Below are 27,146 nucleotides of genomic sequence, written 5' to 3' on the forward strand. Positions count from 1 at the left end.
GTACAATTAAATCTAAATCAAATCTCTTCAGGTTTCTTTGTAGAAATTGACAAGCTGATTCTAAAATGATATAAAAATGCAAAGGGTCTAGAATATGCATAACAATCCTGAAAAAAGAAGAATAAAGTTTATTTCAACACAGCAGAAAACTACAGAATAAATACAATGTGGTAAGCATAGATGTAAATATCAGTGGAAAAAAAGAGAAAGTAAAAAATATATACACATTTGATTTCTGTCAGAGGTGTTATGATAATTCAATAGAAAAGGATGAACTTTTTGAAAAATGGTGTTAATCAATTGCATATCCCTTTGCAAAAAAAAATGTACTTCAATTTTAATTCACAAATATATTAAAATTAACTGAATAGGGCTCTTAAACATAAATGTAGGAGCTAAAACTACAAAATCTCTAGAAGAAAACAAAGGGAAACAATCTTTGTGACTTTAATTTAAGCAAAGATTTCTTGAACACAAAAAGTACAAACTGTAAAAGGAAAAATTGATAAACTTGAACTTAACAAAATTAAAAGCTTTTCTCCTCTGAAGAGACTGCTTAGAAATTGAAAAGATAGGGGTGCCTGGGTGGCACAGTGGTTAAGCGTCTGCCTTCGGCTCAGGGTGTGATCCCGGCGTTATGGGATCGAGACCCACATCAGGCTCTTCCGCTATGAGCGTGCTTCTTCATCTCCCACTCCCCCTGCTTGTGTTCCCTCTCTCGCTGGCTGTCTCTATCTCTGTCAAATAAATAAATAAAATCTTTAAAAAAAAAAAAAAGAAATTGAAAAGACAAACCACAGATAGGGAGAAAACATTTGCAAAATATATCTGATAGAACTTGTACCTAGAACACAAAAGGAATTATTATCACTCCATAATAAAAAGACTAATGATGTGATTTTTTAAAATGAGCACAAGATTTGGAAATTTCACCAACATAGATGAACAAATTGCCCATAAGCACACATAAAGATGCTCAGTATCATTAGATTTTAGGGAAATGCAAATTAAAACCACAAACTAATACTATTACACACCTCCTAGAATGGCTATATATTTTAAAAAACTGAGGGACATTTTACAAAAACCTGAAAAGTACTCCTCAAAAAGGACAAGACCATGAAAAACAGGAAAGAGTAAGAAGGTCAGTTGTGTGATTTTTGTTAACATTTGTTAAGTACGGTCCTGGGGTGTCAGATGTCAAGGCAAGGTTCAACAAAGACTGCAAGGGAAAGTGAAATGAAGAAGTTTATTACTCACAGGTCCTAGAGGACGTACATGGCACTCAAGGGGCACATGGGGAGGTTAAGGCAGGGGACAGGCAGAAAGTGAGCAATAAGAGTTGGAGCATATGGCTTTACTAGGGCTTGAGGGTGTCGTGCTTTGGGATTCTGGGGCTAAGGTCAGATTGGTCAATTCAAACTAAAAAGAATGAGGTTTGGTAAGTTTTGCAGGGGTCTTATCTAAGGAGCACACAAAGGAAGGATGCACGGTCCCAGGAGAGACTGTTTACCACAAAGACTACTTACTTGTGACTCTGCAGGCTGTTATCTGAGGCATGCAGGTGAGGGAGGGGCTAGTGTCAGTTCAAGTCCCCTCCAGACCACTTAGCCACACAAAATGGATGCCGAGGAGGTCATATTATGGAGTAATTTAGCAAACCCATCAATAGTTGCAGGCCAGAGGAGACAAAGGAGACATGATGACTAAATCCTATGTGAAATCCCTGCGTTGAATTCTGGAATAGAAAAAGGATAGTAGAATTCAAATAAAGCCTGGATTATGATTAATATTAATGTACATATGTTAGTTTTCTAGTTTTCACAAACGTACAATGATAATGTAAGATGTGAACATCAGAAGAAACCAGATGCCAGGCATATGGGAACTCTCTACAATCTTTGTAACTTTTGTCAATCTAAAATTATTTTCAAACAAAAAGTTTATTTAAAAAATCAATTGACCGTGTGTGTGCATGTTTCTGGACACTCTTCTTTCTATTCTGTTGATCTAGTTTTATGCTTGGCCAATATCACACTGTCTTTACACTTAGGACAATACTTACACTGACTTGAAATCAGATAGCTTAAGTCCTCCAACGTTAATTTTCCGAATTATTTTGGTGCTTGCACTTCCATACAAGTTTCCATACAATTTCTAAAAAAAAAAAAAAAAAAAAAAAAAGCCTGTTGGGCTTTTGATTGGGATTGAATAGATCAATGTGGGGCAAATGATGTATTAACATCATTGAGTATTCCAGCCCATGGAAGATGAATAACCTTTCCATCTCCTTAGTTTTAAAGTTTCTGTGAACAATACTTTGCAATTTTCAGTGCCTCGCTTTGGTTAATTTATTCCTATTTTATGGTTTATGATGCTATGGTAAGTGGATTCTTAAATTTTATTTTTCAATATTTGGTTGTTAATATGTACAAATACAATTATCTTTTGTATAATGGTCCTTTGTCCTAAGAACTTGCAAAATTCACTTACAAGGTTTAATCTTTGGGACACCTGGATGGCTCAGTTGGTTCAGCATCTGACTTCAGCTCAGGTCATGATCTTGCGGTCCTGGCATCAAGCCCCATGTCTGGTTCCACGCTCAGTGGGGAGTCTGCTTCTCTCTCTCCCTCTGCCCCTCCCCCTGCTTGTGTTCTCTCTCGCTCTCTCTCTCAAATAAGTAAATAAGATCTTAAATCTTAAAAAAAAATTAATCTTTGTAGATTCCTTAGGATTTTAAATGTATAAGATCATGTTGTTATGAATAAAGAAAATTTCACATCATCCTTCCCAATTTGTATGCTTTCTTATTTTTTCTTTGCTTACTACACTGGCCAGGACTTCTATTACATTGTTGAATAAAAATAAGGGGGTGCCTGGGTGGCTCAGTCCGTTAAGTATCTGACTCTTGGTTTCAGCTCAGGTAATGATCTTGGGGTCCTGGGATTAAGCCCCAAGTTGGGCTCCACACTCAGTGGGGAATCTGCTTGTCCCTCTCCCTCTGCTCCTTACCCATACCCCACTCTCTCTGGAATAAATAAACATCTTTTTAAAAAATGAGGACAGATACTTTTGCTAGGTTTCTAATCTTATGTAGAAAGAAGTAACCATAAAACTGGTTGAGGTAGAGAAGTTACCATCTGTTGTTCATTTGTTGAGAGTTTTCATTACAAATGGATGTTGAACTTTGTCAAATGTTTTTTCTGCATCTATGGAGATGATGTGAGTTTTTCCCTTCATCCAAAAAAAAAAAAAAAGGTGAATTACATGATGGATAATCAGATGTTTAAATAAAATATTGCATTCGTGAACAGAGCATATTTCACTTTTCATGTATTGCTGGATTCAAAATTTTTTTTAAAAGTAGGCTCCATGCTGGGTGCGAACTCACAACCTGGGGCCTGAACCCACAACTCTGAGATCAAGACCTGAGCTGAGATCAAGAGTCTAATGCTTAACTGACTGAGCCACCCAGGTGCCCAACAAACTATTAATTTTAAAGAAATCTTCACATCTACAGTTATCCGAGATATTAGCTTATAATTTTTAAAAATAATTTTATTTATTTATTTATTTATTCATTTATTTATTTATTTATTTAACAGAGAGGGAGAGAGAGTATAAGCAGGGGGAACAGCAGAGGAAGAGGGAGAAGCAGGCTTCCTGCTGAGCAGGGAGCCCAACGTGGGGCTCAATCCGAGGACCCTGGGATCATGACCTAAGCCGAAGGCAGACACTTAATTGACTGAGCCACCCAGGCACCCTCAGCTTATAATTTTCTTTACTTATAATGTCTGCATCTGGTTTTGGTTTCAGGGTAATACTAATGTAATATGACGAGTTGGAAAATGTTAATACTCCTCTACTTTCTAAAGTTTTTGTGGAATTAGTATTAATTTCTCCCTTAAATATAGATAGAATGCCCCAGTGAAGCCCTAGACCTGGAATTTTCTTTCAGGGAAGATTTTAAATTACAAATTCAATATCTTTAAACAGGACAGGGCTATTTGAGTATTCTAATTCTTTTGTACTCAATTTTGGTAACTTATGCTATTTCAAGGAAATCTTCCATTTTACCTAAGTTGTCAAATTTTTCATATAAAGTCATTAATAACTCTTTATCATCTTTTTTACTCTAAAATAGTGGTGCCACCTCCTTTGTTCCTATTAGTAATTTTTGTCTTCTCTTTTTCTTGATCAGTGGATCCAAAAATTTACCAATTGTATTGATTATTTCAATGAGCCACCTTTTGTTCTCATTGATTTTTCTGTTCACATATGCTCCAATTTAGGAATTGGCAAACATTTTCTATAAAGGGCCGGATACTGAATATTTTAGGTTTTGCGAGCCACCTGCAGTTTCTGTTGTGTAGTCTGTTTTATTCTTTTTCTTTTCTTTTTGTTTGGTTTGTGTGTTTTTTAACTCCTTAAAAATGTGAAAGTGATTCTTAGTTTAAGGGCTGTATGGAAACAGGCCACTAGCCAGATTTGGCCTGTAGTCTGATCCCTGTTCTAGTTCATTGATTGGTTTTCTTCCATTTATTATTTATATCTTCCTACTTATCTGGGGTATCATTTGCTCATATCTTTCTATTCTCATAAGATGGAAGCTTAAATAATTGATTTTATACACTTCTTTTCTAATATTTAAAATTATAAATTTCATTCTAAGCTCTGATCTAGTGACATCCTCAATACCCAGACACACAATGAGTCCTGACTTTCCACTGAAGGCTTTCCCACACTGAATACATTTATATTTCTCACTGGTTAGAATTTTCGGTTGTTCAAAGAGGTGTGATTTCTGCATGAAGGCTCTGATGCGTTCATTAGATGTTCTGTTCAGATGAATTCCTGTTGCCAGTACATTGTTCCATTCATGATCTATCTCCTTGATTCTGATGTATTGTATTTTCATTCAGTATTATCTAAACATTTTCTAATTTCTCTTGTGACTCATCTCTACCTAGGATAACAAATGGAAATTCAATTTTCTCCACCTTTTCAGAAAAAATTCTGTGGTGTGCATCCCTCTCATCCTACCCACACTCACACTTACATAATGCCATTTTGTTCTGTTATGCTCTAAAAATGTCTAAAATAGGGTAGATTCAACTGGGAAGTGTGTAACTGTGATAACTTGAAGTTGAAATAAACATAATACCTAAGCATTTGAATCACCATCAGCATATAAAACTTCAAGTAAACATTAACATCTCAATAGCAAGCATGTTAACATTGTAATTATTTAATTTCCAAACCATTTAAAACAATATTTTCAGCATTACTAGGGTAGTTCCACGTGTTTCGACTTTTAACTCTGCCTGAAAACTCTGAAATATCTGTTTACGTAGTGTAAAGTTTCAGAGTCCCTAGGTATGAGTCATGGTAACTTGTGTAATGTCTTAAATTCTAGTTGTTTAAGGAGACTAGTACTAATTCATAGTGCCCACAAAAGATCTATTAGTAATACTACTGAAGTAGAAAGAAGGTAGTATGAAGTATCCTTTTTAAGAAAATATAAGTAAATAGGCTTAGATGACAACATATTAGGAGGCAAGTTAAGAAAAAAAAACAACTGGGGGTGCCTGGGTGGCTCAGTCAGTTGAACAATTGGCTCAGGTCATGATCTCAGGATCATGGGATCGAGCCCCATGTCAGGCTCCACACTCAGTGCAGAGTCTGCCTGTCCCTCTCCCCCTGCCCCTCCCCCCACTCCTCCTCTGACTCATGCTCTCTCCTTCTCTCTAAATAAATAAATAAATAAATAAATAAATAAAATATTTTTAAAAATCCCAACACTGTAAGAATTTCCTATTTATCTTATGTTTATGGTGATACTATGTATAGGAAACCATTAAATAGAAAGAAAACATTGAAAATAGAGATATGAATGTCCTAAGGACCTGAGACTTGAAATGACTATAGAAAGGGCATGAACTTTCTTCTTGCTGAAGTCATGCACAGAATGGGATGATAAGGATAAAAGTGAGAAAAACAATGAATTCTAATGATGGAAGGCTCTCTGAAAATATTATGTAGTTTCATATGCGGCCTGACAGGCAAGCTGGATCTGAAAGAACTTCTAGTAGACAGGATTTCCACAAATTATTGGCTGTACAAGTGGCATTATCATATAGTTTCCAAGATGACAACACTGAAGGGCATCATTGCCTGCTTTGCATGTTGTTTGATGTCTCTGTTTACTCTGTATGCTTTATACCAAGCAATATTTTTAAGTCTACCACTAACCTTTTTTTAAGATTTGAAAGAGTGCGTGGGGGAAGGGGCAGAGGGAGACGGAGAGAATCTCAAGCAGACTCCCTGCTGAGCACACAGCCCAATGTGAGGCTCGATCCCATGACTCTGAGGTCATGACCTGAGCTGAAATCAAGAGTCATTTAACCGACTGAGTCACCCAGGTGCCCCTCTATTACCAACTTTTGATGTCTCTATAAAGGCATTGGCTCCATCTTCTCTTAATTCTAGAAAGAGAACCTCAAGAAAGAGTGGGGGAAGAGCTTTTGTAATTTAGTTACAATTTATCCTTTTATGTTTTTTAATATGTGGGGGAAATGGTGTCATTTAGTGTCGAAAGTAAGGCAGGTGTGAAAATCCATATTCATTTCCAAATGACAGATAATTTGGATTATGAATGCCATTCCTACATCACTTGTAGAATGATCATATATAGTCATCGCTTTGTTGTCCTGATTAATCAATTTGCAGTTGCCTCTTGAACAACACAGGTTTCAACTGTGCAGGTCCATGGATTTTTTTTTTAATAAATACAGTACAGTACTGTAAATGTATTTTCTCTTCCTTATGACTTTCTTAATAACATCTTTTCTCTAACTTATTTAATTGTAAGAATACAGTATGCAATACATATAACATAAAACTATGTGTTGATTGACTGTTTACATTACGAGTAAGGCTTCCAGTCCATAATAGACTATTAGTAGTTAAGTTTTTGGAGAGTCAAACATTATACATGAATTTTCAACTGCATAGGAGGACCCTAATCCATGCTGTTCAAGGGTCAACTGTACTCACCCATTTAAAAAATTTGTACTACAAGTGATCAAGCTAATCATATGTGGTTGAGATTTTTCTACATACTTCAAAAAAAAACTTTTACTATTAGATCTGAACCAAGATGTCCAATGTAATTTTTTGGAAACATGATTTTTCAAAGTTGCTTCTCGCTATGAGTTTTCTGGTGCTTAATAGTTTGGGAGCTATTGTTGAAGCCTTCCCTTATTTAGTACATTCATAGAGTTTTTAGACTTTATGAATTCTATGATGTGTGATGAAATTTTGATCATTGAATTAAAGTTCTCTTATTCCATTAAAAGGGTTTATGTTCCATATGCATTTTCTGATGGACAATGAGAGTAGATTTCTTACTGAAAGCTTTTCTACAACTACTACATTCATAGGGTTTTTCTCCAGTGTGTATTCTATGATGTACAGTGAGGTGTGACTTCTTACTAAAGGCTCTTCCACACTCAGTGCATTCATACGGCTTCATCCCAGTATGGATTCTTTGATGCACAATGAGCTGTGATTTCTGGATAAAAGCTTTTCTGCATTCACTGCATTCATAGGGTTTCTCCCCAGTATGAATTCTCTGATGTTCAATGAACTGTGAGCTCCGGATAAAGGCTTTGCCACAATCACTACATTGATACCTTTTGTCCCCAGTGTGAGTTCTCTGATGTACAATGAGATCTGACTTTTGAATGAAGGCTTTTTTACATTCATTACACTCAAAGGGTTTCTCCCCAGTGTGAATTCTGTGATGTACACTTAGATCTGACTTCCTGTTGAAGGCTTTACCACACTCATTACAAACATGGGGTTTCTCCCCAGTATGAATTCTCTGATGTACAATGAGCTGTGACCGCCAGATGAAGGCTTTCCCACAGTCACTGCATTCATATGGTTTCTCCCCAGTATGAGCTCTTTGATGAACACTAAGTGTTGACTTCTTGATGAAAGCTTTCCCACATTCATTACATTCATAGGGTTTTTCCCCTGTGTGAATCCTCTGATGAATAATGAGGTTTGACTTCTGGATGAATGCTTTCCCACATTCATTACATTCATAGGGTTTCTCTCCTGTATGAATTCTCTGATGTACAGTGAGTTGTGACTTCTGAATAAAGGCTTTTTCACATTCATTACATTTGTATGGTTTCTCCCCCGTATGAATTCTCTGATGTACAATGAGTCCTGACTTTCCACTGAAGGTTTTCCCACACTGAATACATTTATATGATTTCTCACTGGTTAGAATTTTCGGTTGTACAAAGAGGTATGACTTCTGCATGAAAGCTCTGATGTGTTCATTAGATGCTCTGTTCAGACGAATTCCTTTCCCCAGTACATTGTTACATCCATGATCTATCTCCTTAGCCAGTGGCTTACTGTTAATGAATGCAACTTGATTCAAAAACTTGTCTTGGTTTTTCTGGTGATTTATCTCATCTTCAAATCTCCAGTCTTCAACAGGTGAGTATACAATCATGTTATGGAGTATCACTTGTTCAGAAATGCTCTTCCATGGTCTTAATTCTTTCATCTTGGGTCTAATACCAAAGTCTGAAAAAAGCCCAAGGGTAAATGGTGTTACTTCCCTCTTGAGCTCTGAAGAATACAAAAGCAAATAAAGCTCTTCATTTTAATAGAAATAGATAGAAATCTGCTAATGAGTGCAGTCAGCTTTGAAATGTAAGAATATGACCTTAAAACTCAAAGACAGAAGAAGAAACAGACATAAAATAAAAAGGAGTGAGCAAGGGAGCAATGGAAAAAGAAGAGTTGATGAACTCAGTGTCAAAGTCCCACGTGGCACCAGTGTCAATCCAGCACAAGGCTCTGTGAAGAGCAGAAGCAGATCAAAAAATCATTTCAGGAAAGAAAGAGGAGGATGCTAGCAAAGGAGACTGAAGGTGAGTTCAAGTGACCAGCAGAAAGATTAAATCCACACTACATATAAAAATATTCATAAATATTTGATAAGTAACCAGGCAGAAGCACAACTACAGGGTAGGGATTTCCAAGTACATGCATCTTAAAGAAGCAGATGACACAAAAAGCATGGGATGGGACAGGCTCTATTTAAAAGGGGGAAATTGTGAGTTAGAAGAACAGGCAGTTTCAGAGGAAGAAAGAAAGGCAAAAAAGGAAGGAAGAAATACCTGCTCATAATTGGGTGGTGGTAATGGGGAAAGAAGAAAAAGGGAAATTCAGGGTCCTGGAAGACAAAGAGAACCACAAAATCAGAAAAGCCAAAACTCCTCTTCAATCCCAAAAGAAAGGAAGGAGGGAAAGGCCCTGCTATATTAACAGAGAAGGATTCCATAATTTTTAAAAATCTTTTGAAAACACTGTAATGTAATAAAAATGAACAAAAGAAAAACATAGCCCATAGAGAACTACTACAGAAAATCAGGAAATGAATTTTTGCCGATATCAACAGAGGAAATTTGACAAAACCAAAACTAAAACCAAAAACAACAACAACAACAACTAGCCATAAAGCAAAAGAAAATTTTGTCTGAACTCCAAACAGAATTAAATATACTCAAACAAGCATTTCAGGACATGGAAAACCACCATGAATCAGAACTTATTTAAAAAAAAAAAAAAAAAGAAAACAAAAAAACAAAAAATGGGGTGATGAAAAAGAATTGGTTAAGCTCAGGGGGAAAATGAAAGATTAAATTACAATGTGTGGGCAGTGGGTAAGGAGAATTTAATAAGCAGCGCTGAAAAAGGCAAGAAAACAGCCAAGATAATGAAAATGACATAAAAAGAAAATCCAGTAAAATTGGTCACAGAGAAATGAGAAAAAGAAGAAGGCAAAGACAGGCAAAGAAGGAATATTTATATTACTGGAGTATCTAAAAAATTTAAAAACACAAAGCAAAAGATTATAACTCCAAGACATATCACACTGAAAGGAAGGTGAGAAAAACAAGGTAATTAGAAAGGATATGAATATCATTCAGTAAATTACTTTGATAGAAGGCATATCTAAGACTGGGTGAATGCATAAAGGGAGGAGTATAAGCCCATTTTGGAAGAATATGGGAAGATGCTTCAGAATATGCTGAAGATGTTAGCCAAAGGGAGGTTAACTAATTAAGAAATGTCCTACATGACATGGGTATAAATAAGATCCAAAGTACAGATAAGGGTGTTACCTCTCTTTCTAAAAGTTAAGCAAAGAAAATGGATTGCATGGGTGTTAGACATGTAGCAGTGTTATTTAGGTATTTGACGATCCCACACCAACTGTCTTCAGCCATTTCTAGACATCTATGGCCTTAAAGAATGATTTCCTAATAAATATTCCAAAGACAAATGTCTCATTAATCAGTACTAATCTTACATCCCTGTCTCCCATATGTCAGGTTCTCATTTACCTGAATAGGCCCAACTTGAGATTTCTTCCTCTTTCATCCATGGTTCTCCTTGTTTCAATAAGATTACATCTGACTTCAGAGACTGACACCCTATTTATGGGAAATGATACAGGACTTGGCATTAGTGGACGTCCAACCATCCTAGAACTCAAGCCCACCACATATGCACCAGAATAGCTAAAATTAAAAAGACTAACATTACCAGATGTTGATGGAACTCTCATACATTGCTAGTAGGAAATAAATTGGTATAACCTCTGTGGAAAACTGTCTGGTACTATCTACTAAAGCTAAATATACATGTGCCCCATGACCCAAAAATTCCATTCCTATGTATACCCAATAGAAATAAAATGCTTATTTCCACTAAAAGATGCACATTAGAATGTCCATAACAACAACAAAAATGAACATAAAAAAAGAGTAAAAAAAAAAAAAAGTAACAAAAGACAAAAACAAAGAACAAGATTTAAAAAAAGAAGAAAAAAAAAAGGAATGTCCATAACAGCTTTATTCAATGACCCAAATCTGAAACAAGTCAAATAACTATCAACAGTAGAATGGATAAGTTGATGAATTACCCTATACTCATTAAATGGAATATGATGCAACAGTATGGAGAAACAAATATTGTCATGTGCAACAACATGGATGAATTTCACAGACTATGTTAAATGAAAGATGCCAGACAATTACAGTGACTACACTTACAAGAAGTTCAAGAACAGACAAAACTAATCTATGGTGATAGAAACCACAAGTTATCTCTGAGGAGATAAATGGCAAGGGGTCAAAGGGAGCCTGCTAGGGTGCTTGAAATGTTTTATACCTTGATCTGGGTGGTGGTTAAATAACATAGGAAAAAGATGCATCAATCTGTATATTTAAGATTTGAGCACTTTATTATATATGTTCTATTTCAATTAATCTATAAAAACTAAGAACTTGGGCACAGACCATTATCTTTAACCCTCAAAGAATGAGCAGGATGCAGCACCCATTTTCTTTTCATCCAAGTCCACTGGAGTATTTGGTACTCAAAATCAATATTCTTTTGACCTTTGTAGCTTGAAAGGAAGCTCATTAAACATGCAGAGACCCAGCAGCTTTTAGTAAATAAGAAAGGAAAGGCAGTCAATTGGGTACAATGGTGGATTTAACATATGTTCCTAAATTCCTTGGCACTCCTCCCTTCAAGAAGTCCTCTCCTTCCCTTAAGCATGGGCTGGACTTGGTAACTATTTCTAATAAACACAATAAGGTAGAGGTGATGGTATGTGATTCCAGAGACTTAGTCACAAAAGGCACTGTGACTTCCTCCTGGCTCTCTTGGATCACTCTATCTGGGGACGTTTGTCATGTCATGAGAACAGGCCCCCATGGTAAGGAACTGAGATCTCTTGCCAATGGACGACAAGTAGCTGAAGGCTCCTGTCAACAGCCATATGAGTGAGTTATCTTAGAAACGGATCCTACAATCTCAGTCGAGCCTTCAGATGACTGCAGCCACTGCTAACATCTGATTATAACCACATGGGAGACCACAAGCCAGAACCACCCAGGTAAGCCCTTCCAAACTCCTGACCTACAGAGATTGTTAGTAAAAAATGTTTGTTTTAAGCCACTAAATTTAGAAGGAAATGTTACGCAGCAGCAGGTAACTAATATCCAGTACCCTCTGACAGAAGGTGTTCTTACCCACTGAAACAAGGTTGCTATAATTCTCCAGCATCACATCTCTGTACAGGTTTCTTTGAGCAGAGTCTAGCTGCTGCCACTCTTCCCAAGTGAAGTCCACAGTCACATCCTTGAATGACACAAATCCCTGTAACAGGACATTACTGTTCACTCTAAAGTGAAAAACACTAGGTAGTGTGTAAAAGATGCTTAATCATGCAGAGTTCATCATAATAAATTAAAGAAGACGTTTACTATGAGGCCAGTTTTACTAAGTAGGAGAAGCAGAACTCCTATTAGAAAAACTCTGCTCTTGAGAACAATTCATTCTTTCTTTCCAGCAATAAGCACATATTAGGCCACAACACAACCAGCATTATTTGATGGTCAGAATACAAATATGAAGAAAACACAGGAAGTTTACAGACTAGTAGATGGAGACAGACAAGTAAATAGATAAATGTTATTAAGTATTAAGTGGGTTATAATAGACATAAGAAAGAAGAAGTGATTCTATTTTGGGAGGTTGGATTGGGTTTTTGTAGAAGATGTAAAGTTACACAAAATGAACAATGAAAGGTGTAAAAATATTTTTTTAAAAGTAAAGATAAAATAACATTTTTTGTAATGTTAAAAATGAATAGTGTAGGGCGTCTGGGTGGCACAGCAGTTAAGCGTCTGCCTTCGGCTCAGGGCGTGATCCCGGCGTTATGGGATCGAGCCCCACATCAGGCTCCTCCGCTATGAGCCTGCTTCTTCCTCTCCCACTCCCCCTGCTTGTGTTCCCTCTCTTGCTGGCTGTCTCTCTCTCTGTCGAATAAATAAATAAAATCTTTAAAAAAAAAAAGAATAGTGTAAACTCCAGTAAGATATGGAGGTGGGAGAAATATCATTCTACATGGAGAAAGGAGTAAAGAAAAAAGACATGGGGACATGAAAAAGAATATGGAAAATTCAGAGAACTATTTGTACCTTTGGGATAATGCTCAGACATCATTTATTCATTTACTGTTTTCACAATTTTTACATATCTGCATGGCACTCACACTATTTTTGACTTAATAGTTTCAAAGTGTTTTACTTAAATAAATGAATTTAAAAGGAAACCACTAAAGGGAAAAACCAGTATCAGTTCCTGAAATGAAGATAACAGAAATCTATAAAACAAGCATATACTGATAAATGTCACACATTGGGTTTGCTTTAAAATACTCTAGAGAACAGGGGCACCCGGGTGGCTCAGTCAGTTAAGCATCTGACTCTAGATCTCATCTCAGGACTTGATCTCAGGGTTGTGAGTTCGAGCCCCACACTGGACTCCACACTGGGCATGGAGCCTACTTAAAAACAAAAGCACACAAACAAAAAAACTCTAGAGAACAAATAAAAGAAGAGGGAGGGAAACAAGATTGGAAAAACACTGATGACTGTTGAAAATATATGAAGAAGCACAGGGGTTTATTAAACTGTTCTCTAAATTTTTGAGTAGGTTGGCATTTTCCATTATAGAGCTTATAAAAATTAAATACAACAAAACCATTGTTTTTAAAGTTCAAATTAAAATAAATACAATAAAACATAAGCAATATTTAATCTGGTCGATTTATTTTTTAAATATCTACTTAGAAATAAGAAGAATAGAATAATTTATGATCGGTTAGTAATAAAGTACCACTTTGTTTTTACTTATTTTTCAAACCATGATTAGGTTCTGCCTCAATAAGAGAATTTAGTTTTTAAATTTGATGTTAATCAAATCCAACTAAGATATATCTGGAAGACAGTGAGAAGATGAGGGAAGGCGAGGAATCAACTTAGAGTGCTTGGCTTTCAGGCTAAGCAACTGGCATCCTACTCAAGTCCAGAAAATAAGAACGAGCAGGTTTGGGTGGAGGGGAGAGGTAGAATCAAGGACGCTACTTGTCCAACAGTAAAAGGTCAAACGATTCAATTTAAAAATGGGCAAAGGACTTTAATAAACATTTCTCCAAAGAAGATACGCAAATGGACAATAAGCACATGTAAAGACGCTCAACCTTAGTAGTCGCTAGGGAAACACAAGTCAAAACCACAATGAGATTCAACTTCACACCTAAAAGGATGGTTCTAATCAACAAAATGGAAAATACAAGTGTTAGCGAGGACATGGAGATATTGGAACCCTCATACGTTGCTGATGGGAATGTAAAATGGCGCAGCTGCTATAGAAAACACTTGGGCAGTTCCTCCAAAAGTTAAATGTAGAATTACCATATAATCCAGCAACTGCACTACTGAGTGAGACCAAAAGACCCCAATAAATGGACAGCACCAGCTGTCACCCTTATCTCAAGGGAGAGAAACTACAATTTTAACCAACCCAGACAACCATGAGAAACAAAACCAGCTAGCATAGCATGAGGTGACAAACCCGTACAAAAGTCAACAAAATCCATAAAATTCCTTGTAACACATCCTATCATCCTGAAGCTGCCACCAGGAACACCAAGTGGTATCCTGTTTGTAATTCTACTCCTGAAGTTACAGCTTAGGACTGGAGTCTAACCAACCTGGATAAGGGCACAGACTTGCAGTTTTTACCTATTTAACCCCAAACATAAACCTTCCCCTTCAAAGCACACTTTTGGTTGTAGCTGAAGGCTGCCGTCTCCCCAGTGTACACACTGTATGGCAATAAAGCTTTCCTTTGCCTCTGACTAAATCTTTGCATTCCAGGAATTCTGGTTGACATAGGTCTGTACCTAAGATTTGAAAACAGGTACTCAAAGACATACTTGTAGGCCAATATTCATAGTAGCTTTATTTACAATAAAGCCAAAAGGTAGAAACAACCTAAGTGTCCATCAGTAGAGGAATGGATAAACAAAATGTGTTTATATAATGGAGTTATTACTCTGCCATAAAAAGGAATGAAGTTCTGATACATGCGACAGCATAGATAAACCTCAAAAACACGCTTAGTGAAATAAGTTAGACACAAAAGGACAAATTTCATATGATTCCACTTCTATGAGATATCTAGAATAAGCAAATTCATAGAGTCAGAAAGTAGTTTTGAGGTTACCAAGGGCTGTGGGGGTAAGGGAGAAATGGGAGTTATTGTTCAATTGGTACAGAGCTTCTGTTTGGGATGAGGAAAAAGTTTTGGAAACAGAGAGTGGTGATGGATTCACAAATTGTGAGCATAATTAATACCACTGAATCACACACTTAAAAATGGTTGAAGTGGAAAATTTTATGTTATATTTCACCATAAAAATTCTGTTGCCCAAATTAACTTTGGTTTAAGTTTCCTTTGTGAGATAACTCACCCTGGTATAGTTCCTATTTGTGACTCACCAAGGAGTAAACTCACGTTAGTTCCATTACATACCAACAGTACTGATAATGTGATTTATAATAAGAAATATGTATTTGGTCTTTGTAGTTCCTAGCATAGAGCTCCTAAAACCCTAGGAATTTCCTGTGATGGAAGTGATAAAGGTGTCTTTTGTTATGTTAATAAGGTGGCTTTCGGAAAGCACTTAAGGAGGGGGTGGCTGGTCACCAGGGGAACCAACCAAGAGTAGACCAGTGGAACTTTCAGCCCCACTCCTGATTTTGGGAGAGGGAGGTGGGACTGGAGGTTCAATCCATCACCAATGGCCAATGATTTAATCGACCATGCCCACATCATGAAGCTTCCAGAAGACCCGAGACAGTTCAGAGAGCTTCCAGGTTGGTGAACCAGCAGGCTTCCACATGCCAGGTGTCAGGTGCCAAGCCTTGAACTCCATGCTTCTTTATTCAGGACCTTGTGTCATGTATCTCTTCATCTGGCTGTTGATTTGTATCCTTTAATATCCTTTTAATCAACTGGCAATCGAGTGGGTAAATTGGTTTCCTGAGTCCTAGGAGCCACTCTAGCAAATTAATAGAACCAAAGGAGAGTGTTGTGGGAACCTCTTATTTACAGCTAGTCAGTCAGAAGCATAGGTAATACCTGGACTTGTGATTGACATCTGAAGTGAAGGGCAGTCTTGTGGGACTGAGCCCTTGACCTATAGGATCTGACACTATCTCCAGGTGGGTAGTGTCACATTTGAGCTGAATTGTTGGACAGCCAGCTGGTGTCAGAGATTGCCCTGTGGTATGGGGAAGAAACCCCACACATTGGAACTGGGTGCAGAATTATAGGTATGTAACCCGGTATTCCCCAAACTTTTAAAATCAGAGACTAGATATTGTGATACAATAAGAAACATATATTTTGGTCTTCATCGCTGGCTCCTAATCAGAATTCCTAAAACGCTTGGAATTTCCTAAGCAATAAAGGTATGATGAGCATCTTTTGTTCTAATATTTGAATCTTGACTCTGGTTCCTGACACAGAACTCCTAAAATCCTTACTTTCCTGGATGACAGGAATGTCTTTTGTTCTAATGAGGTGACTCTTGATAAGACATTCTTCAGCTGAATGTGCGCATGTGCGTGCGCGCACACACACACACACACAATCAATAATATATACCTTTAAAAAAAACATAAATTCTCTCAATACTGAGATATTATGGTCATTAAAAAGAGATGTAGGTAGGGGCGCCTGGGTGGCTCAGTTGGTTGAGCATCCAACTTTTGATTTCAGCTGAGGTCATGATCTCAGGGTCATGGGATTGAGCCCTGCATGTCAGGCCCTGCGCTCAGGAGGGAGTCGGCTTGAGATTCTTTTTCTCCCTCTCCCTCTGCCCCTCACCCCCACTCGTACTCTCCCACTCATCTCTCTCTAAATTTTTTTTTTAAAAAAAGAGCAAGTGAGAGAGAGATGTAGGTAGTTCTCATCTTTTCTCCCCATACCCCAGGGGATCACCTTGCATATCTCCTAAGGAATGGATGCTCCCCACTTTGAAGACTACTATACTGAAACTGTGTGCTATATAGTGGGTATAACCAACGGAACATGATAGATAAAAATTAGACATATACCTTCAAGTAAAAACATATGACAATCACAACCATTAAGATGCTTGCTAGCAGTGTTTAGCTGAGTGATAAATCAACAGAAATTCACTTGATTTCCACTATCAATGAAGCATACTCACTTGATATACACTTTGAGGCTCTCAACCTATTGCATTTTCAAGGGAAAATATTTCATTATTTGTTAAAAACTGTAAATTACAACTGATACTATCATGACCTTTAATAATATTAATTCCTTGGACAAATTTCACAAACTTTTATTTACGAATCAAGGCAGATTTTTTGACAGCTATGTACTTGGGCCCCATGATTTTACTGCCTAGAAATTGAATTCTGCCTTGTTATTCTGCCCTGTAGTTATTTTGAGAAGTGGTTTAAGAAACAGCTATGGAGAAGTCCCCTACTTATTGGTAAATGTTAAAGACATTGCCTGCTACATAATATGTATGCATCAAGAGAATAATTTCAAACCTAAATGCCAAAAATTCTTTATTTCCCTCAAGAAAATATCATATTTAATATGTACTGTAAATCCTGTCATTGTAGATGATCTGCTCAACTTTAGTGAACTATGAAAGAGCTTATAACTTCTATGACTGTATTTCATATTTCCTTGGTCTAGATCTTCTATTTTATTTTCCCAGATCTCTGTTTACATTTTTTTCATTTAATTGAATTCTTTTATTTTTTTTTTTAAAGATTTTATTTATTTATTCAACAGAGATAGAGACAGCCAGCAAGAGAGGGAACACAAGCAGGGGGAGTGGGAGAGGAAGAAGCAGGCTTCCAGCAGTGGAGCCTGATGTGGGGCTCGATCCCATAACGCCGGGATCACGCCCTGAGCCGAAGGCAGACGCTTAACGACTGAGCCACCCAGGCGGCCCTGAATTAATTCTTTTAAACTGCCTCAAATACATTGGAAACAATATGAGGTATAAATAACTCACCTGAGACTTGGTCATTTTCTGTTGCTCTTCAGAAGGCGCAGATATCTGTAAAGGCAGAGCTGGGATGAGCAGGGAGGGGATAAAAAGAAAACCACCTTGAGAATCTGGGCCTGCCCTGTGATTCCCAGAATCATGAGCCTAGAAATTCCTATAACCAACTACGTAAAAGACTACCCTTCAGAGACTGCCCCTTTCAAAGGTTCCTATGAGGGACCACAAAAGATTATGCCGTGATAACATCAACCTACTACAGTTCTGAAAGGGTCAGGCCATGGCATGTTTTACCTTTGCGGATGTGTATCCCATTATATATTTAAGAAGTTTCTCCTCCTTTGATCCCATAAATCTATAATTAGATATTTATCCTTTAAAAAAAGGCACGGATGTACATAAAGATATATCTGCAAGGCTATTCATCACAATGCTGCTTGATCACTTAAAAAGTAGAAACCACCTAGATGTTCAACAATAGGGATTGGTTAAAACAGTTATTGAAGTATAGAATACTAGATAGTCATTAAATTATCTTAGAAAAGTACTTACAGACTTGGAGAAATGGTCTTGTTGTATTACAAAGCAAGAAAATGGGTTATAAAATAATAAATATACTGAAAAGAAATATATTTGATAGAAAAAAAGTGTCTGAAAGGACATACATCAAAATGTTATGGCTACCCTTGGGTGGTAGAATTACAATTGATTTCTATGGAGTTCTACTTAGCATTTTCAGTTTCCAGTTTTTCTAGAATAAACTGTTACTTTTTAAATTAAAAAAAGATTGTTATTTTTAGCAGCTAGTGTCCTACTGACCTCTTAACCCAAACTCATATGAAGGAAGTTCTAAAGGGCACAATTCACTAGCTCAGTAAGTTCAATAAGCTGTAACAGTCACTCTCATCCACAGACTTACAGGACCACTTCAAATGTATAGGCTCAGTTCATATGTCACCTCCTCTAGAAAGCCTTTTCAAATGTCACCTGGATGGACTCAGCCGTTCCTTCCTCTGACTTTCCCATTGCGTCCAACATTCTGATACAGGGTTTTCCTGATACAGGTTTACAGCAAGGGATGATGAAGCCTGAACTAAGACCATGGCAGTGAGAATGGGGAGGACAAACTGGAGAGATGTCAGGGAGGCAAAATCACCAGGATCAGAAGATTGATCCAACGTGGTGAGAAGGATGGGGAGAAAACTAGATGTCTCCAGGATTTGTACTATGGCCATCTAGGAGAGTGATGCTATTCATGATGATGAACATGGTAGGACGAGCAGGTGAAGTATGGAGAAGGAAGATGATATAGTCTATTTCCATCATGTTAAGATTGAGGTTCTGTGAGTAAACCTCAGAGAGACGTGTAGGACACAGTTGGCTACTGTGAATCTGGAGCTTGTTAGAAATGTTTGGGCTGGTGCTATAGACTGGCAAGTCATGGCTTTAAAGGTGGAAGCTGATTGAATGAATGTGGTTGAAATTATCCAGAGAAAGCACAAGGATTGAAAGACTGGCAAAGGGAAAAGGCAAAGCTTTGAGAAAGGGTTTTTGAGAGACTTCGGCTTGAAGTACTTAGCTAACTACAAGACAGTAGTAGAGAATATAAACTGCCTGAAGTCCATTCACCACATAGATCCGAGGATGGGAACAAAACCTCCGGGGGAAGGATGGGAACTCTCCCCTGACCCTCATATCCTTATGTGTGGAGTGCAGCCTGAATGCAAACTTATTATTAAGGGCTGGAGCCCCAGTCACTGGTAACGAGCCATCTGCTCCCCAAGCTACCACACAGGCTCCTAACAGTAGCCCATTACACCCCCCACACACCGATCCGAATAACCCTAAAGATGGATATCTGCCTTCAAGACCCAACCATTGATTTCTATGTGACCCCAATCCGTGACTCTGAGAGACTCAGAATCACACAGAAACGCCCAATTACTCGTCCCACAAATTCCCAGTCGGTCGCTGAAATCTCCTCAGAATCCACTACCAGCAGCACCACTAAATACCGACCTCCACCTGGCGGCAGTCACTATTTTGAGCGGGCCTGTTTAATTAATAACCACAATTAAAACCGAAAATTACGGACCGCTACAGATGCTCAGCCACTGACCAAACATGATGCCCTTACTCCCAACACCGCAGCCAGGCACTGAAACTTCTTTTTCTGAGAACAGGACCCCTCAACTCCCAGCCTCGCCTGCAGGGCCCTCAGCTGAGCGTTAAGGCCGGCCCCTCCCGCCGCCAGGACTGCGGACTCTCCGGTGTTAACGGCGGAAGCAGGAGCGGCCCTCGACCTGCTTCTATCGCGAGACTTACCGGGTGTTTAGTCGGCCTGAGCCGGAGGATTAATATGGCCGCGCCTAGTGAGCGAAAAGTGTGACGGAGTGGGAGGCGCCATATTTCGAGTAGATGCTGGCGCCGTACAGCAGAGAATGCTAAGAGAAAGGGAAGTTAGAACTGGGATACGGGAGCTACTGAAAAGATGTACTGGGACAATGCGGGAGCAAAAACATAAAGTAGGAAAGATTCCCAGGTATCCGAGGATGGAGTCAGGGAACCCCTCCAGCTAAGATGCGTAGAAAATGGAAACGCAGCTCAAGGTGCAAATGAAGGTGGGGAAGTAGGGTGGGGAAATAGGAGAAGCCGCTCCTTGTATTGAGCAAATGAGGAGCGTCAGTCGCAGACCAAGTCGGTAGATCCACAACACATTAACTCACTTTCCCAATGTTAGGTATAGTAAAGATAATAGTATGCGTACTGAGGTGGGTTATTTAATTTAGGTTTTAACTGAGGTGGAAAAGTCAGGATGGAGCAGGATACTCCCTGAGAGATAGCACTGGGGAAGGGAAAGTCAGAATGCTTTCATCTGATGACCTCCAGCCCGCCGTCCTGGAAAATGAAATTAAAATGTCCTCTTCTGGGAACGCTTTCCCAGATTGGGATGGGGAGACTCTGCCCCTGCTAAAGACACATCAGATAGCAGCAGAGGGGAAATAGTTGAGGATAAACTCTGTAGGATGATTCAGAACCCCTAGGTCTTCTTCTCAACCTGGTCTTCAACTTGCTCTGTGGCTTTGGGCCAGCCGCTTTCCCTCAGGTCTCTCATTTGTAAAATAGAAGAAGATCTTAAAATACTCGTTTGGGTATTTCAGTGTTTGCTGACATAAAGAAGAAAATTTCAGGATCAGAGTCAATGAAAAGCACTTCAGAACCCATGCAGTTGTCGTTTTTTTTTTTTAAATAATAAATACCATATAATAGCCTTATTACTGTTAAATTAAAAAGGAGGCTGTTAGACTGAGGTGGTTCTAATGCCTTAGCAACCCTAGTAAGCAAACCCAAACCTAAGCCTGTAAATGCCCCAAGGTTAAGAAATCAAAACCAATCACAAAAGAGGCTTTCCCAAATGAGACAACTGCTTAACTATAGGCCATCAAATAATTTCGTCGCCTTGCTGCTGGGTCTTACCTATAAAAGTCTTGCCTCTAACTCTTGTCAGTGGAGCACTTCTAACCTCTTGTGGTTTGGTGCTGCCAATTCGAGTCAGTTAGTACTGCTCAAATAAACTTTAAAATTTTAATATGTCTTAGTTTATCTTTGAACATTACTACAAAATATCCAGCCCTAACTGATGCTGAACAACACTATGAATTAATTCTCTGGGTTCACTCAGCTCTTTAAGTCAGATACAGTGGACGTCATGCTTCTGGGATGTCCTCCCCAACCTTATGTCAGGAAAAATTCTATTTGTGCTTCAAAGCTGGGCTCAAATATCCTGTTCTAAGTTTTTTTCTAGAGCCTTCTGGCATCTGTGCCTTTTTATGGGCACAGCTGCAGATGCCTTCCTCTATCACAGTCATCGCTGCCTGGCCCTGGGATTTGCAGTGTTTGTGTCTTTTCTCCCCTAGGGTCTGACAGCTACTCAGAGCAAGACTGTCAGAATCAGCTTAGTTTCCCTTTTTGTGTTTAATACATATTCATGTCTACTGAGTCTTCCATCATAAGGTAAAACTCATTCCTTCCTTCACTCACACACACTCATTATTGTCATGGTTGGTAATGCAAGGTAGTGTGATCAGTGACCCGACAGAGGCATGACTGGTGCTGTGGGGCACAGTAGGAAGTAACTAGCTCAGTTTGGGACCGGGGCGGTAGTGGTGGGGGTGTGGGAAGGGGCTCTCAGAAAGGCTAAGGACATGATTTTAAAACCTGAGTCGTGGAAGGGGAGCAGGAGTTTGTCAGGAAAACAAGGTGAAGAAGGGAAGTCTCAGTAGAAGAACAGTAGATATATACCACTTCTCCCATACGTGACAGCAGACTAATCCCACCTCTACATCTATGTTCAGGTGGTTCCCTCTGTTAGGAAGTCTCACACACTCCTATTTTGGGGGGAAATTCCATGCCAAAAACCAGGGGAGGCTCTTATGCTTTGTGAGGGCCCAAATTAATAGCTCTTTTACATGTATAATCTAATTCAGAGATCTTCAATCTAGAGCCCTGAGGCAAATCTGGCCTGCTGTCTGTTTTGATAAATAAAGTTTTATTGGAACACAGTCATGCTCATTCATTTATGTATTGTCTATGGTTGCTTTTGTGCTATAATGGCAGAGTTGAGTAGTTGTGACAAAAATCATATGGCCTACAAAGTCTAAAAGACTTACTATCTATTCCTTTACAGAAAAAGTTTGCTGACCCCTGATTCAATTTAATGCTAAGGGAGAAACCATTATTATCCCTCTTATACAGAGAAGGAATCTGAGGCACCAAAAGGTCACATAGCTTGTTAGTAGTGCAGCCAAGATGTAAACTCCCAAAGTCTAACTCAGAGCTTATGCTCCTAGACACTACACTACACTATGCTTCAGCGAATGTCTTTTGAATATCAATTAATTTCTGTTGGCAAAGAGACAAAGATATCAATATAATTTGTCAGCTTTGACCGTGAAAAGAGGTGGTATTAATAACTATATCTGGACAACCGGCACAAAACCTCTCTTGGGCAATCTGTGACATGTGATCACCCTAGAAATAGGAATAGAGATACACAAGATAGAGCAAAATACATAGATAAAATAATGAAAGATGTTTTATTTCATAATCCAGATAAAGGTACTTTCCTGCTTTAGAGTCGTACACATATACATTAAGAATACTTTCTGGCGAATTTTTATGTTACTCTCATTAGCTTATGATACTTCATATTTCTCAAACAATGAAAATAATTCTTACTGTCCAAATACTCCAGGTTAATCATGTTGTGGGGGTAGGGGTGGGGGAGTGTTCTGTTCGATATTCTACTCTACTCTCAGCTGGCTTATAAGGTAAGAGGAAACATGGCCGGACAATCCATGGAAATGGCACAATGCACATCAGAAAAAAATGTGTAGAATCTTATGTGCAGCAGATGTGTGCAAATGTGTGATAGCTACTTACTTTGACACAAATTTATAATACAAATATTGCCTTCAGTCAACCAAATATAATCAAAATGCACCTAAAACTGGTGGTTCTGATTATTATAGAAAAGAGATGCAATCAATCAGGGAAAGCACATACAATGGAAAAAACAAGACACCTAGGGTGGGCCTGGAAAGTGTCAACTGGTGAGGGATAAAAGAAAGAGGAACTGATGATGGGAACAGAGGACAGAGGGTGGGAGCAGAAGATCAAGAAGAATGGTGTCAGAGGAACTAATGGTGAAATATTTCAAGGAAGAGGGAAGCATCAAATGTCAGATGCAACCAAAAGTCCACTAAGATAAGGACAAAAAGTGTCCCGTGGATTTCATAATAGCAAGATGGTCTTTAGAAATTGTTTCATGGTAATGATGAAGACAGAGCCCTACCGAATTGTACTGAAGTATAAATGTGAACTGAGGAAATAGAAACACCAAGGTAATACCAGTCTTCAAGAAGCTTGTATATTAAAAGAGTAAAAGATGAGGATTCAGGTTAAAAGCTGGTATTTTTAACATACAAGAGAATTTAAGCAGGTCAAAGACCAAATTATTTCGAAGAAACACGTCTTCAGACAATTATAAAGACACAGATCAAAAATCCAATGGAAAATAATAAAGATATGTAAATAATAATTAAAGATATGTAAATTAAACAATGAACTTTTCCATGTTGATAAAATTTTTTAAATTGATAATATCCAATTTGAAGAAATCAAGTATGGAATTATTTCCATATACATATAGATGGGTGGCAGACACTTGGCAATACTCTCAAAATTTAATATGTGTTAAAACAACTTTAAAAAAGAAAAACAAAGTGGGAGGGTTTACTCTCTTTACCTGACTTCAAAACTTAGTCTAAAGTTACAGGAATCAATTTAATGTAATACTGGCAACAATTTAATGTAATAGATAAATAGATAAATGGAGCAGAGAGTCCATAAATAGACTCTCACATACATATTCAGCTGATGTTTATTTGAACCTTGGTATTGGTGGTATCAGTGGTGGGGAATGGACACCATGAGGACTTTGTGGCAAGCTCCAGTAGGAGAACAACATAGGCTCCTCAAATTTTGGGGGAAGCCCAGGCCATCTGCAGTGCAGGATTAGATGCTTTCATAAAACATCTGCTGGCAGGCTATCGCACCCAGGTAAAGACAGAATGCATGACCATGGGACACTAAATGACTACTCCACCAGAACTTCCCAATATGAAGTAGAACCTGTCAAAACCATCAAGTCATGAATTAAGTGGGTTTAGAAAATATCCATTTTAAGATACAAGTGGAACATTCAGGAACAGCAGGTATAAGCAAGCACATGGCATCCACCACTGTTACATCAGCATCCCCTACAGAAACTTCAGGTTGATGCCTAAATACTCTGAGCTCTTTGTGTTCAGGAACCAGCAGGCAAGAGGAGGTATCACTATCTTAGAAGAAGTGAATAATCCTGACAACAGTAGAAACTGAGCTGCTCTCACACAATGTGAGCAGGAAAGAAAACATAGAACCCAGTGATCCACTTAGTACCCCTTGCCCAATTGTGACTGTAAATGTACAGGTTCAGGTCTAAGAAGGGCATAATGGCCAGTGTTTTATGTCAGCAGAGGTAGCTGAGAATGGATAGTGGAGTAGTGAGATGATGAGTTATCTATTATGACCCTGGGACCACTATAGCAGCAGGAGCTGTAGTTCATCCCACTAATTCTTTCTCGTGATGTCTCCCCAGGCAAAAAGGGACCCAGAAATTCTGGAGGATGTATCTATATATCTATATCTATAGAACTGAGCAAGGGATGTATTATGATAGATATAGAGTTGCATATCCAGATTCTTCTGCAAGGAAGGACTTGCTGCTTGGCTGTGGGGGGTGCAAGAAGAAGTCAACCTCTAGCTGTCAGCTACTTGGAAGTAGGCCTCAGTTACAGAGAGCCGCCTCACCCCCAGGTCATGCCTTTCACAGGGCAGCCTGCATCTGCTGAATGAGCAAGGCGGGTGTATAATACAGGGGGTAGGAAAAAACACTCAATCCAGAGCTCTTCACCAGGTTGGCAGAGGCTTTGTTGGGCCTGCAATGGATGTAAACTCCTTCCTTTGTCCAATCCTGCTTTTCCTCCTTCCTTTCATAGGTATTGCTTTTTAATAAACACCTGATTCCTCCAGGTCCTTCTCAGTATCTGCCTCCAGAGAACCCAACCACAATTTTATTGTGGTCAGAGAACATGCTCTGCATGATTTCGGTTCTTTTAAATGCACCGAGCCTGGTTTTGTGGCCCAGCATATTTTCTATCTTGGTGTCTACATCATGTCCACTTGAAAAGAGTGTATATTCTACGGTTGTAGAGTTAATGTTCTATAAACACCAATTAGGTCAAGGTTTCTTACAGCGTTCTTCGGTAGTGTATGTCTTTACTAATGTTCCTTTTTTTAAAAGGTTTTATTTATCTATTTATTTAGAAAGAGTCGTGCACACGAGGTGGGGGAAGGGCAGAAGGAGAGATTCCCAAGCAGACTCCCTGCTGAGTGTGGAGCCCAAGGTGGGGCTCAATCTCACAACCCCAAGACCTCAACCTGAGCTGAAATCAAGAGTCAGACACTCAACTGACTGAGCTACTCATGCGCCCCTACCTTGACTAATTTTTCTGTCTAGCTGTTCTATGAGCTGCCTAGAGAAGGATGTGAAAATCTTCAATTATGATTGTGGAATTTTTGATAACTCTCTTCAGTTTTCCAATGTCTGCTTCTTGTACTTTGGAGCTCTGTTTTGGGTGTATAAGTGTTCATGAACATTATGTCTTCCTGAGGAATTAATCCTTTAACCTTTTTAAATTGGCCCTCTTTATCTCTGTTAACACTTTTATTGAGAAGTTTGTTTTGTCTGCTATTAATATAGCCATTCATGCTTTTGTATGCTTACTATTTGTATGATATATCATTTCAATCCATTTAATTTTAGCTTATCTGTGTCTCTTTAAAGTCTAGATCTTGTACAGAGCATAAAATTGGGTCAATTGGGTATTACTTTTTTATCCCATTATGAAAATCTCTGCCTTTTCATTGGAGAGTTTAGTCCACTAACTTTTAAAGTAATTATTGCTAAGATTGGATTTAGGTACACCATCTTATTATTTGTATGTTTCTCTCCTTTGAGGTTCTTCTTCTGTATTTCCCTTCCTATTTCCATTATGAATTTTAAAATACTTTTTAGAGGTTCATAAATTTGTGTTATGTTTTTGGCTATACCTCTTTGCTTTACTCTTCAGTAATTGCTTTATCACCCTTGACTTTCATAGTCTACTTGAAGTTGATATTGTACCAAATCACATACAATTTAGAAACCTTTCCACATTATACGTCTGCCCCCAGCCTTCATGCTAGCATTGTTACATGTATTGCATCTAAATGCCTTACAAACCACATAAGAAAATGTTGTAAGTTTTATTTTAAAAAAACCTAAGGGGGCGCCTGGGTGGCTCAGTTAGTTAAGTGTCTGCCTTTGGCTCAGGTCATGATCACAGGGTCCTGGGATTAAGCCCCAAATCAGATTCCCTGCTCAGTGAAGAGCCTGCTTCTCCCTCTCCCTCTGCTGCTCCCCCTGCTTGTTCTCTCTCTGTCAGATAAATAAAATCTTAAAAAACAAAAAAACCACCAACTCTAAGTATTT

The 27,146-nt window shown here is 38.4% G+C and overlaps 1 protein-coding gene across 1 annotated transcript in view; it reads right to left on the reverse strand.

Moving 5' to 3' along the window:
• LOC113266304 (zinc finger protein 420) overlaps positions 1-20,308 on the reverse strand; it is a 36,131-nt gene extending 15,823 nt beyond the window's left edge. The window contains 5 exon segments of the mRNA XM_044389535.2: positions 7,357-8,607; positions 10,437-10,526; positions 12,135-12,261; positions 18,020-18,078; positions 20,130-20,308. Coding sequence (XP_044245470.2) covers positions 7,357-8,607; positions 10,437-10,526; positions 12,135-12,261; positions 18,020-18,078; positions 20,130-20,136 — 1,534 coding nt within the window. The 5' untranslated portion in view covers positions 20,137-20,308.
• Between the last annotated feature and the right edge of the window lie 6,838 nt (positions 20,309-27,146).

This window comes from Ursus arctos, unplaced genomic scaffold (genome assembly GCF_023065955.2).
Source record: "Ursus arctos isolate Adak ecotype North America unplaced genomic scaffold, UrsArc2.0 scaffold_18, whole genome shotgun sequence".
NCBI lineage: Eukaryota > Metazoa > Chordata > Mammalia > Carnivora > Ursidae > Ursus > Ursus arctos.